Source organism: Orcinus orca, chromosome 16 (genome assembly GCF_937001465.1).
Source record: "Orcinus orca chromosome 16, mOrcOrc1.1, whole genome shotgun sequence".
Classification (NCBI taxonomy): Eukaryota; Metazoa; Chordata; class Mammalia; order Artiodactyla; family Delphinidae; genus Orcinus; species Orcinus orca.
Window position 1 is genome coordinate 78,629,813 of NC_064574.1, and position 12,992 is coordinate 78,642,804.

General features: G+C 61.5%; 1 protein-coding gene across 1 annotated transcript in view; it reads left to right on the plus strand.

The window, feature by feature from the left end:
• The window catches only part of STX1A (syntaxin 1A), a 16,938-nt gene extending 4,259 nt beyond the window's left edge, over positions 1-12,679 (plus strand). The window contains exons 2-10 of the mRNA XM_004268789.3: positions 3,599-3,676; positions 4,034-4,133; positions 6,953-7,027; positions 7,791-7,864; positions 7,962-8,070; positions 8,161-8,234; positions 9,049-9,186; positions 10,840-10,950; positions 11,240-12,679. Coding sequence (XP_004268837.1) covers positions 3,599-3,676; positions 4,034-4,133; positions 6,953-7,027; positions 7,791-7,864; positions 7,962-8,070; positions 8,161-8,234; positions 9,049-9,186; positions 10,840-10,950; positions 11,240-11,317 — 837 coding nt within the window. The 3' untranslated portion in view covers positions 11,318-12,679. The remainder of the gene's footprint in view (positions 1-3,598; positions 3,677-4,033; positions 4,134-6,952; positions 7,028-7,790; positions 7,865-7,961; positions 8,071-8,160; positions 8,235-9,048; positions 9,187-10,839; positions 10,951-11,239) is intronic.
• The last annotated feature ends 313 nt before the right edge of the window (positions 12,680-12,992 follow it).

Genomic DNA, 12,992 nt, shown 5'->3' on the forward strand with positions numbered 1-12,992 from the left:
AAAAACTTAACCTCACCAGCCCCATCCCCATAGATTCTCATTTGGTCTGGAAGCTGTTTTGTTTTGTTTTTTTAATCCCCCACCGAGGGACTCAGGTCCTGAGCCAGGGTTGAGAACCCGTGAACACTAGAACCAAAAAACAAACACCATGACAAATTGGATGTAGGTTGGATGTGAGAGGAGGAGGAAGAGTGCGGATGCTCCCCCCAGTTTCTGATTTGGGGGACTCTTGAGAACGGGGGTTCTGAGCAGGGGGGTTCAGAGAAGGGGGCTCAGGAGAAAGAGGTGGAACTTAGTTTGGGCCAGGTGGCAGACAGGGTGCCCATATGATGTCTGGGTGGGTTTGTCCAGAAGATGTTTGTACCCTTGAGTTTATAACTGCCTCACGACTCCAGCTGCCGCCTCCACGCTGCAGCCTCTCAAGTCCCCAGCTCTAGTCCAGCCCTCTTTCCGGAGCTGTGACTGCCACTTAGAGAGGGTTGGCGGATCCCCAAGGGAGCTGGGGCCCTAACCATTCAGGGCTTTGGCCTAGATGTGGTTGAAGTTGCAGGGGGCAACAAAGGCATAAACCGTCAGATTCTCACAAACTGAAGCACGGATCAGAACAAATGAAGATCCTTCCCTTGAGCCCAAAATCCAACCAAGTAAACAGGGTGGGGAAGGGCTTGGGGGCTTTCCTTGGCAGGAAGAACTATAACATCACTTCTGTGATTCCCTGGCTGCATTAACAGAGGTAGACTATGTAGAAAGAGGGAGGTGATGGGTCAGCTCTTTGGCACTGCTCAGGCCACAATCAGCAGCAGGTTCAGTTTATATCTTCTACTGCGGGAGAAGACAGAGGCTGAGTGGAACAAGTCTGGGGCAGGGGCTGCAACTTAAGGCCTCTGGAAAGGATCTGAAGGGGAGGGAATGGTCAACTTGAGAAGAAAAACCCAGGAACGATGTGGATGCTACCTTCAGATCTCTGGCAGGGCCAGCCCAGGGAGAGGGCACCAACAGGTTCTTTACGGCCTGGGGCCAAACCACAGGAAAGGGAAGGACTTTCTAACAATTGGGGCTGCTCCAGATAGGCAGAAGTGCCCGAGAGAGCTGGTGTGCTCTCCATCCCCGGAGGTGTGAAAGCTGCGGCTAGATGCTGCGGCCAAGGTGCCTTTTCGGGTCCCTTAGGGCTTGAGAGTGTGTGCCTGTGGCTCCAGTAGGGATGCGAATAGGGTGTGGGGAACCAGAGGAGCAAGATACCCACCCCAGGGAGCTGGGGAAGGCTTCCGAAGGGGGTGGCATCTAAGGACGAGGGGAATGTCAGCTCCATGGAATTGGCACTGCCGGCAGAGGGAGCCACATGGGGACAGCAGGGAGGACAGTGGGTAGATTATAGGGGCAGGGAGATGGTTATAGGTTATAGGCGCAGTGTGGTGAGATCAGATTTCCGGCTGGGGCAGTGAGATGAAGAGGGGCGTGAGAGTGAAAAGGTCCTGAGGAGGAAGAAGAAGTAGCACTTGGTAAGGAAGGGTGCCCTTGGAGCATCCCCTCAGAGCCACAGCTGTTTGACCCAGGCTGTGAGGTCAGGCCCTAAACCCTCCAATTGATAGAGAGCATGGAGGAGGGTGTGGCATCTCTCCCGCCACCACCCTTCTGTTGGAGAAGCTACTCAAGTCCAGCCTCTGTGCAGGGAGGCTGTGCGGGTAGCAGGTCAGAACTGGCTGGATGCCTGGAAAAGATAAGTCCATTTCACAGATGGGCAAGCTGAGGCCCAAAGGGAGGCATCAGCCCCGGGGTCCCTGGCAGTGACTCTCATCTCCAGTGACTCCGGCGCCCTTGTCTTTGGCTCTAGCGGGTCATCACTCCGGAAGGGAAGGGAGCTGGAAAATTCTCCTTCTGCCTCTTCCCATCCATCCCTATCCTTCTCTGGGCACCAGAAGGACAGAGAAGCCAGGCTGCTGAATGGCAGGAACTCCTGGGGCCACTTCCCAAGCTGGCAGGCTGCCGGGGAGGGGGCCCTGGGGTTCTCCAGGCTGCACCCTGCCTCGGTGTCCCTAGGGAGTGCTCCTCCTGCTTGGCTTGGTTCCTGGGCCTCAAAGTATGGAAATGGCTCCTAGATTCTCTGTGGCTAAGGGTGGGCTTGGTGGGGGATGGGGGCCACCTGGCGGCAGCCACAGGCACTTGTGGGAGCGAGGATTTATTTTAGCTGCTGGGGGAGGAGGTGTGATCTCTTGAGGAGGGGGGCCGCCTCCATAAAGCTCCCAACCAACCCCCTCTCTTGGTTGGTCCCACTTTGGTGGGGTAGTGGGACCCCGAGAGCCCCAGGGCCACAGCCCTTTACAGAACATGCTGGGCTTCCCCATCCATTCTCAGCCCGTGTCCCCCAGCATGGCATCACTGTCCCCATTTCATAGAGGAGCAAACAGACCCGGAGGGGAAGTCCCTCAGCCAGTCAGTGTCTGTGCTGGGCCCAGAACTCAGCCCCTTCCCCAGCCGGCGGGGGCCCAGCCTCCCCGGTCCCTCAGCCTCCCCGGCCCCTCAGCCTCTGCCTGCCTCCATCCTCGCAAGAGAGCATCAGGGTGAGGGCTAGTGCCTCCTCCTGTGGGGCGCTGAGAAATGAGGAGGCATGACCCAGCCCGAGAACCCAGGTGACCATCCTGCCCTGAGCATCTGGGCCTTGCTGTGGAGAGGGACCTTGGCCTTGCCAGCAGAGTGGGCTGACCATGGCTGATTCCAGGTGTGGGGGACAGTAATGAGAGTGGCCAGCATGCTGGGAAGTCAGAGGTGTAATCACCCCCACCTCCTGATGGGCTGGCTTTTGTACGGCTGCCCCTGGGGCCGCGGGGTGAGGCCTGCACCTGCAGCTGAGGCAGGCCCCGGGCCAAGTGGCAACGTGACTGGCCTCTTGTGCCTGCCGGACCCAACTCTGGACCTGGAAGGAAAGAGGATCAATGTCAAGACTAACAAGGAGGGAGAGTTCCCCGAGGTCTGAGGGAGCAAGCCTGGCGGATCAGAGGCCCCTCACAGGCAGGAGCTCTCAAGCTGGCCTGGGTGCTGTGGGGATGGCCCATATCGGAGCCATCCCACCTTTTGGCAGGGACGTGTTCGTGGTGCCCAGGCCTCCCCCTGCATGGCCCTCCCCTGAGGGGGAGCTTGGAACTCAGGGCCAGCTTGGGAACGCCAGGCAACCTGTCTCAGGCATGGTGTGAGCTGGGGCCAGTGGCCGGGGGACTAAGCCCTGAGGTTTTCTTGCCTAGCCTGTGGCAGGGCCTCCCCAGCAGCACCCTAGGGTGAGGGGTGTGCTCGGAGGACCCCAGTCCTGTGGGGGAGGGGAGGCAGCTGAGCAGGGGAAGGAGTGCCTGGCACGGAGGTGGATACTTGGCCCTGTCACCAACTTGATAGGCAAGGCCTCTCTCCATGATCATGCTGGGTCCCCAGGGATCCTCCTCACTGCGGCTGGGAGCTGAGGGCGCAGCCAGGCCTTGTCCCTGCCAAGGGCCCCGGAGCTGCAGCCTGCGGGCCTGCTGTATGTAGATGCTGGGCAGTTTGGGTGTCCCAGGTCCAGTGGGGCCCAGTGGTCCTAGCACAGGTCTGCTCATGTGTGCACACCCCTGTGCAGGCCAAGGACAGCGATGATGATGACGATGTCACTGTCACCGTGGACCGAGACCGCTTCATGGATGAGTTCTTCGAACAGGTGGGAGCAGCACACCTGCCTCTCCCCAAACACTGGCAGACCCAGGGTGGCCACGTCTCAACTCTGAGGCAGCCAGGGCTCTTACACACCTGCGCCTGTCTCAGCAGCCCACAGGCGCCAGTTAATGAGCCCACTGAGGCTCAGAGGGGAGCAAAGTTTGGGATGGCCCATTCCTCCCTACTCCTACCCCAGTCTAGAAGGATCCTTGGAGCAGCCCCACCCCCCCTCACCTACCCCCTGAAGCCTGGCCCAGTCTGGCCCTGAGCCCTGACCTCCAGCCCTACTCTGGGCAAGCCCTGGGCCCAAGAAGCCCCCTCCCTGGATTTTGCCCCCAGACCACCTGGCCTTGGTCCACAGGTGGAGGAGATCCGTGGCTTCATTGACAAGATCTCAGAGAACGTGGAGGAGGTGAAGAGGAAGCACAGCGCCATCCTGGCCTCCCCCAACCCTGATGAGAGTGAGTGTGTAGGTGTGAGGAGCCCCACAGGCCTCCAGGAGGGCACTGCTGCGGGGAGGGACGCCCTTCATTGCTGGTCGGCTGAGGGCTGCCTGCGCCTGGCCAGGCTGGGGAGGGCTCCATGGGAAGCCTCAGGAAACAGCTGTCCCAGGCCCGGGGTGGGGGTGGGGTCAGTGCCCAGTACCACCTACCGGATGCCTGGTGAGAAGGGCGGGGTCAGGCGCCGGACCCGCCCTCCCCAGGTGAGCTGGCTGTTTTCTAAGGCGGCGCGGCTGGCCAGCCGGCTGTAGCCCTGGGATTCTGGGAGGGAGCAAGGAGGGAGGCAGCGGCCTCTGATCAATAGAGGGCCTCTCAGCCCAGCCTCTCCCTTTCCCTCGCCTCCCCAGGGGAGCAGATGGCAGCTCTGAGGCATCAGCGCTGTGGGAGGGCAAGCCGGCCAAGCAGGCAGAGTTTCCGGAAAAAGCTGGCAGCCCTGGCACTTGGCCATTGGTACCCCGGAGCCGGGCATTCTCAGGGCTCCAGGAAGTGACCTCTCTCCCTCTGCACAGGGAGGCTGTGTGTGTCTGCGTTTCACTGTCTCCAGACGGGTCCCACTGACCTGGCTGTCACGATTCCCGTGGAGGTGTTGATTACTACTACACTAACATGGGCCAGGCTGACGGCATGCAGGCCCGTGACCCCCTCCCATAGAGGGGGCTCACCCTCAGCCCTGGGGAGGCAATGACGGGCTGGGGCCCAGGTCAGCCACCTGGACTCATCAGATTGGGTGTGTGCACTGCCTGCCTGTTTTTGCGGCTTGCTCACCTCTCTCCCTTCTCCAGCTCCTTTGGAAGGCGCCAGCCTATGGGGCCCCAGGACAAAGCACGGGGGAGGGTCCGGCTGCTGCCCAGGTGTTCATGGGAAAGGACCTACGGCCCATAGCCCACCACCCAGGCACCCAAAGCTTGATTTTGTTCTCAACTCCAGCACTGCCTCCTTATCCATGGCCTCTCAGCCCCAGGCCCACAGGCATCCTCAAGCACCCAGAATAAATCTCTCCACGGCCCCAAAGTGTGCTTGAACTTGAGGCCAGTGCCAGGCCCTTTGAAGGCAGAGTGAGTCAGCTGGGAGCCGGGGAGACTAGCCCAGGAAGAAGTGGGAAGGAAAGAGGGACACCCCAGAGCAGGGCGTACATCCAGTGCAGCTGCTGTGTCGTCGTGCTTTGCCCCTTTCCCTAGAGGTTTGTCTGGGACGGCAGTATGTGATGTGGTTTGTCTGTGGGCCCGTGTGTATCCGGGTCAGCGCATGTCCCTGGTGGGTCACTCCTGGTGAGGTGCAGGAGGGGGCTGACTGTGGGGCGAGACTATAAAGAGCTGGGAGTTGGCCTCTCACCTGCTGGAAGGTGGGGCAGGCAGGGGACAGAACTGCCCAACTCCCCCAGCCTTGGCTGCCTTGTGCCACCTTCATCAGACAGCACTAGTGACCAGTTTAGAATTGCCACCCATGAGCTGGGCAGTCAGGACCCGGCTGACGGTCACTGACATGGGCTAACAGGCACTCCCCAAGGGGAGGGGGCTCCCCATTAAGGGTTCTAGGGCAGAGGCGGAGCAGAGCTGAGGGGGCATCACAAAGAAAGTTGGCAGTGAGTGGGGGGCTTTCCTGGGCCAAGGCTTGCTCTGCCTCCTCTGGGGGCTGCCATCCAGGCTGGGCTATTCTGGGTCTGAGCAAAAGAGGCTGTGACGTCAGAGCAGCTGGTAACCGAGTTTGCCTTTGTTCCTACGAACAAGGCCTCTTCCCCCGCTCCTGGAAGCCCCCCACTCCACCTCGTTCACATTCCACTTGGGAAGTGGCCCTCCCACTTGATCAGCCACTGTAAATGCCCCTCCCGAGTCCCCTATGGGAGAAGCCCCAACCCCAGAAGCAAGCACAGGGTGGATGAGAAAGGCTCCAGCCAGGAGCTCAGTCCTGGTTTCTCCAGGGGGTGGAGCCATGGGGGGCTGCCCTGAGGCTGGGCTCCACCCAGCACCCCAGAGGGAAGCAGCCATCTTGCCCCACTTTGCCAGCCAACCCCTCGCAGGGAGCAGGGCTAGCTGGGCACCTCCATGGCCTCTGCCAGCTTTCCAGAGATGGTTCCAGTTGGAACAAGGGCCAGAAACTACGCCACAGCCCTCCCCCAGCTTCACCCCCTCATAGCCCCGCTCCATGCTACCTCTAGAGCTGACTGTACCCCAGGGGCCCACCTCTTTGAAGCTCTTCTCACAGCCCCCACCCGGCCGGGTGCCTCCAGCCCCCATCCACCTACCGGGCACTCAGCAGTTGGCCTTCACTGAGCTCAGCACCTGGGGAGGGGGACTTTGTGAAGAGAACAGGGTCTGCCCCGCCCAGGGTGCTTGATGGGGGCTGGCTTCTGCCTCCTTGGCCCCTGGCCCGCATCAGCCCATCAGCTGGATGTCCACCCCCAGAGCCACCAGGTAGCGCTAGGTGAGCCCGCACCTCCACCTTCGACTCAGGCAAGTTATCAAGTAAACGTTCCCCAGTGCCACCTTCAGCATCACCAGCTGCTCCACAATTACTTCTGCCTTAAATTTAGCCCCATCTGTTATCGGCAGGGGGTTGGGGGGAGCCGGCGAAGGCAGAAGGGAGGCTCCTTGGAAGACACACGAGAAGGGGTGAGGCTGCAGCTGGTGTGGCCCCGGCCCGGGATTGGAGGGGCAGGCAGACTCTTAGCCAGGGGACAAGGGGAGACCCAGGGTCTGCCCAGAGCCCCCTCGGGCCTGAGCCTGAAGATCAGGCATGGGGGAGCCCAGGGTGTCTACCCGCCACCCCTTCTACCTCCCCAGAAACCAAGGAAGAGCTGGAGGAACTCATGTCTGACATAAAGAAGACAGCAAACAAAGTTCGCTCCAAATTGAAGAGTGAGTCTGGGCTCCAGGCCTTGTCTGGGATGTGGGGGGCACTCCAGGCCTGCTTCCCCCACACAGCCCATGGAATTTCACTGGCTCTGAGGGGTACTTTGGGTCTTTCTTTCCTCACGCGCCGTTTACTTAGCAGCTACCTGGCAAGGCCTGTTTGTGCCAGGCTCTGGGCTGGGCCTTGGGACACATGCCTGAGGCTCCGTCCAGGGAGTGTTCCACTCTGGACACTGTCAGCTAAAGAGAGTTAAAGGAGTGGCCAGCAGTGCCTGGTCCCACACAGGAGCCCCCACACGCTCACGTGAGCACAGGCATGCATGCCCCGGAAAGCACAGGCCTAGGGGTCCCGTGCCCTGTGGTTGTGGCCACCTAGCCCTGCCCACCCCCCGACCCCCTCCACGGCATGCCCCACTCCTCGCTCCATGCACAGCCTTCCTGAGCGGGAGAGAGACAGGGTGGGCCTGAGCCACCAGGCCTAGCACATAGTAGGTGTACACACACAGATACACAGCTTGGTGTGTGCCTGAGGCCTCACAGGTGTGTCTGTGTATATGCACGCACCCCCACACACATCATGCCTGGAAGAGCCCTTGTTGGCCCCGCCTCCATCAGTGCCTGGAGCTCTCTCTTGCTCTGCTTCCTGTGTGACCCCACTCAACAGACAAGACACGTCCCCCCAGGGGAGGGTCCTGAGCCAGATCCTGGGTGTGTGGGTGGCGAGGCAGCGGTGAATGGGGCAGGTTATCAGCAGCTGGCTGTTCCCCAGGCATCGAGCAGAGCATCGAGCAGGAGGAAGGCCTGAGCCGCTCATCCGCTGACCTGAGGATCCGAAAGACACAGGTGTGGGCGGGACCTCTGGGGTGGGCAGCCAGGCACCTGAGGCTCTCGGGCCCGGTGGGGTGGGCCTAACACCTGCACCCCCATCTCGGGCCCCCAGCACTCCACACTGTCCCGGAAGTTTGTGGAGGTGATGTCAGAGTACAACACCACGCAGACTGACTACCGCGAGCGCTGCAAGGGCCGCATCCAGAGGCAGCTGGAGATCAGTAAGCTGAGGGGGTGGGGCCAAGGGGCGGGGCCGGGCTGCCGCTGACCACCCTGGGGAAGGCCGGGCTCAGCGTGACCCCTGCTCACAGCCGGCCGGACCACGACCAGCGAGGAGCTGGAGGACATGCTGGAGAGTGGGAACCCCGCCATCTTTGCCTCCGGGGTGAGTGTGGACCCCTCCCCCTGGGGACCCTGGTGTGCGTGCAGAGCGCCGGATCTGGGCAGTCTTTGGACACAGCCACCTGCGCGGCAGGTTTTAGAGAAGAGAAGGCCGAGTCCCAGAGAGGCTTAGGGACCAGGCAGAGGTCACACAAATGTTAGGGGCAAAGGGGGAATTAAGACCCGTCTCCCGGTTCCTCCCAGTCGGGTCCGCTCCCTAGCTACCCCTGCTCATTTGCCACCGGCTAGGGGCTCCTTCCACCAGCCTCAGGACCTTTTACCCCTCTTGGAGGACACGGTGCCCTTGGCCTCTCTACATGCACGTGAAGCTCCACGTTCTACCCGGCAGGGGGGCTTCCTGAAGGAGGTGGCACACAGGTAGGGGAGGCAGCTTGGGCGTGTGGTTCTAGGAGGGGGTGTCGGCTACATTCAGTGTGGGAGGAAGAACAGGAGGAGAAGGGATGGAAGAGAGGCCGAAAGGCCGTTCAAGGCCTGGGCCCCTCGGGGCAACTACCACTCAGCTGTTACTATGCACAGGCACAGGTGGGGAGGGTTAGCCCCGTGTTACAGGTAGGAAATCTACAGGTAGGAAATCAGGTCTCAGAGAAGTTAGGTAACAGCTAGTAAGCGCCGAGCAGAAAGTGGGGGGAGAGCTGCGGCTGAGGAAGCAGCCTCAGGCTCTGCTGTCAGAACATGCTGCTCAGGCCACGGCCCATCCCGGTGGCCTGCTTCCACCCTCGGCCTCTTGCTGTCCCAGTCCCCACCCCCGCTCCCTTCAGCCGGTCCCTGGGTCCCAGCCCACTGCTCCCACCCTCTAGATCATCATGGACTCCAGCATCTCCAAGCAGGCCCTGAGCGAGATCGAGACGCGCCACAGTGAGATCATCAAGCTGGAGAGCAGCATCCGGGAGCTGCACGACATGTTCACGGACATGGCCCTGCTCGTGGAGAGCCAGGTGAGCGCCCGGGGCCCCACCGTCCCCCCCAAGCCCCCAGCAGCACCCAGGGCTGCACGACACGTTCACGGACATGGCCCTGCTCGTGGAGAGCCAGGTGAGTGCCCGGGGCCCCACCGTCCCCCCCCAGCCCCCAGCAGCACCCAGGGCGGCACTAACCCTACCCTCTCTGCCCGCCACGCTGCCCTGCCCGGGAGGGACCAAGTCTTCAGGTAACTAACCACGTGCCGTTGAAACTGCCCTCAGGATCCTGCCCACCTGAAGGATCCTCTCTGCATGGCTCTGCTTGGCCTTCCAAGACCCCAGGCCCTGCATGGCCCTACCCACCTTCACCCAGCCTTGTCCTGTCTTGTTCACCAGTTGTGTGTCATGTGGGCACTGTGGATGGGCACTTTTCTAGGAGCCGGAGGTATAGCCGTGACCAGGACAGCTGAGGGCCTGCTCCCTGAGAGCTAATGTCTGTTGGGCAAAAGGGCAGCATAAGTAAATGATGAATGGCATATTCTCCAGTTGTGCCAGACGTTAGGAGGCGACGTGACAGAGCAGCGGTTCTCAAACTTTAAAGTGCTCCAGGGCCACCAGGAGGGCTTGTTATACGTTCCCCTATTCTGGTCCCCGTTCCCAGACATCGGTAGGTGGGGTGGGGGTTCATAAATTTGCATGTCTCACAAGCTCAAGGGTGATGCCGACGCTACTAGTCCAAGGGCCACACTTGGAGTGACGCAGTCACTGCAGTGGCCACTTTGGACGGGGTGGTCAGAGAAGGCCTCTCTGAGGAGGCGGCATTTGAGCTCCGAAGACTTCCCAGGGGAAGAGTGAAGCAGTTGGCCCAGGCAGAGGGACCAGCAGCACCACAGTCCTGAGACCAGCAAGAGCCTGACTTATGTGAGGAGCAGAAAGGAGATCCGGGCGGCTAGAGCACAGGGAGAGCTGGAGATGACAGAGGTGGAGTCTTGGCAGGCGGTGCTGGGCTGCTGGAGTCTCTTCTAGACTGGAGGGTCTTAAGTGTGGGAGTGGCATGGCCCGAGTTAGGAAGCAGGGAGGCCTTGAGGAGCCTGCTGCTTCCACTGGGGCGAGAGACCATGGTGCTGTGGACACCAGTGGGAGCAGTGGGCTTGGAGAGAGCGGCCAGCCCTCAACACGCTGCTGCTGGGAGTCCTGGGCATTGTCATGGTCGAGTGGCCTCCGGGGGCTTCCTGGGACCAGACTGCAGGGCCCACGAGGCCTGTGGGACTGGGCAGGGGGATCTTAAAGGTTGAAGACCAAAGCCTGTCAGGGCTGGACGGAACCATCGTGCCTGGGGAGGATGGAGTGGGGGGCTCACCGTCGTCACTCTGGCCAGACTCCAGCCCACCCACTCCCGCCCCTGCCTTCCTCTGCCCTGTGCTGTCCTCTGCCCAACCCCGGGGTCAGGGCCCCTTCTGAGCGTCCTCTGCATGGTCCCCGCCCCCCTGGCTGAGGCTGCATTTCAGGGAGCTGCGCAGGGTGCCGGGGTGCCTGGCAGGGGCGAAGGGCATGGGTGAGAAGCTCTGCCCCATCCCCCTCACACTCCCCTTTTCTCTAACCTCAGGCTGCTTTCCCGAAATCCTGCCCTGGGCCCCCTCGTAACCCTGAGGGGGGCCCTCTGGAGCTCGGGTGCCCCTGGCCCTGCAGGGAGAGATGATTGACAGGATTGAGTACAACGTGGAACATTCGGTGGACTACGTGGAAAGGGCTGTGTCTGACACCAAGAAGGCCGTCAAGTACCAGAGCAAGGCTCGCCGGGTCAGTAGCCCCAACCCTGCCCGAGCCCACGTCCTCACGCACGCACGGAGCCCCCGGACCATCACAACCCCCTCCGCGCTCTGCCTGCACCCTCCCTCAGCTCTGACCAGAGCCTCTGGTGCCCAGTTAAAACCCCACCCAGACATGTTCCAGGTCCTCACTTTCTCCCTCATTCAATCCCCCAGACTCTCCAACCCTCATCCCTCCCCAGAGCCCCTCCCCAGCCGCCCCACAGCCTCCCTCCTGGCCCCAGTTCCGCGCTGAGGTCTCTCCTCGCCTCCCTGTGCAGAAGAAGATCATGATCATCATCTGCTGTGTGGTCCTGGGCATCATCATCGCCTCCACCTTCGGAGGCATCTTCGGGTAGAGACCACCCCACCGCCACTGCGCTCTGGATGGCCCACCCCGGGAGGCCGCCTGGCTGCTGCCACCTTCTGGCTCGGGCCCTCTCCTCCCCACCCCACACCGCTTTCTCTGCACAGGGCCCCCGTTCCCACCCTGCCCTGAGCCGTCGTGTGCATGATCCTTGTGACAGTGTGCGTCTGTACAGAGGAGGCAGAGGGGAGCCAGGCTGGGGAACAGCCAGCCCGGTGGGGATGGGCCAGCAAGGGACAGACTCAGGCCCTGGCCCAGGCCGCTCCCCTTATAGACAGGGCTGCCTGGGGTAGTCAGCTATGCTCCCCTCCCCCAGCCTTCAGTAATTCCACTCCAGCCTGGGGTCTGCCCTCTCCTGGGATCAAGGCTCTCTGGACCCCAACCTTGCCTCCTACTGACCAGCCCATCTGCCCCATCCTGTGTCCTCTCCAGCTGTCCCCATAAGCCAAGCCCCCTGAGGGCTGGGGACCAGCTGGCCACATGGTGCTGCTTTTCAGGTTCGGGGAAGGGTGGCCCTGAGAGACAGCCCAGCTCTAAGCCTCTAACAGCCAATTCACTGCCAGGGAGGCTCAGGGTGCCGTGGCCGGCTAAGGCTTCTGGCTTCTGGCCGTGTCAAGACCAGGCTTCCTCCCCTGCCTCGGGGCAGAGTCCAACAGGTCTTCAGCTGCCTCAGCCTCCCTTCCCACATTCCTACAGCCCCAGGAGCAACCCCTTTGGGCTACGCCTGACCCCAGGTAATATTCTGGAAGAGGCTGACTGGTGCCTGGTCTCCAGCCACCCTCGGAGCTAGGGAGGCAGAGCGGGCCCCGGTCAGGCCTCTGCACTGGTAAAGCCCACGGCCCGGGCCAGCCACTCTCCCTGGCAGGCCCTAGTCGGGTCCTCAAGCCATTGTGTGTTGCATGTTTGGGACAGTGGTCCCTGCTCTCTTGTGCTCGGGAAGTCAGCATCCCTTCAGGCGCCCACAATCTCGTCCTGCCCTTGCTGCCCCCCACTGACGTGCCACGTGGGTGTCAGGTGTCTGGGATGCAGTGTTCAGCAGCCAGCCAGGGAGGGGCACCTCCCTCCTCCCCACTGTCTCGGGACTTCTCAAGTCTGAGATGTGCCCCCACCCAAAACCCGTCGCCCGTTGACAGGCAAGGAGCATGCATGCGAGCGCATGCAGCAGGGGCCGGGGCCAGGTCTGAGCCCCGCCTTCCCTCGGCTTTGCTCCTGCCCAGTGACTGTGACCGCTGTCCGTGTTGCCTTCTTGAACAGCGACTCCCCTCCCCCTCCTCCACCCCTTCACCAAAGGTCTTGGTACAACCAGCTGCCCATTTTGTGAAATTTTTATGTAGAATAAACATTTGTACCTGTACCATGCCTCTGCTCTAGACTTCTTAGTGTCACGGCCTTAGGACTGGGGCTGATCCTACGTGGCACCACGGGGCTCAGAGACCAAGGATCCCAGCCGCCTCCCTTGGCCTTCACCTTCCAGACCCTCTGGCCCCTCCACCCCAGCCTGAACATCTCTCTACTCCTGCCTAACACCTGACGCCTATTCTGTACTGTGGGCCCAGATCGACCCCCTCTTCCCACTTTTCCCGGAGTCACAAGCCACCACTGGATCCCCTCTCATCACCCTGCTAGACAGTCCCCCCACCCGGGGCCAAACCTGTCCTTCTGACCAC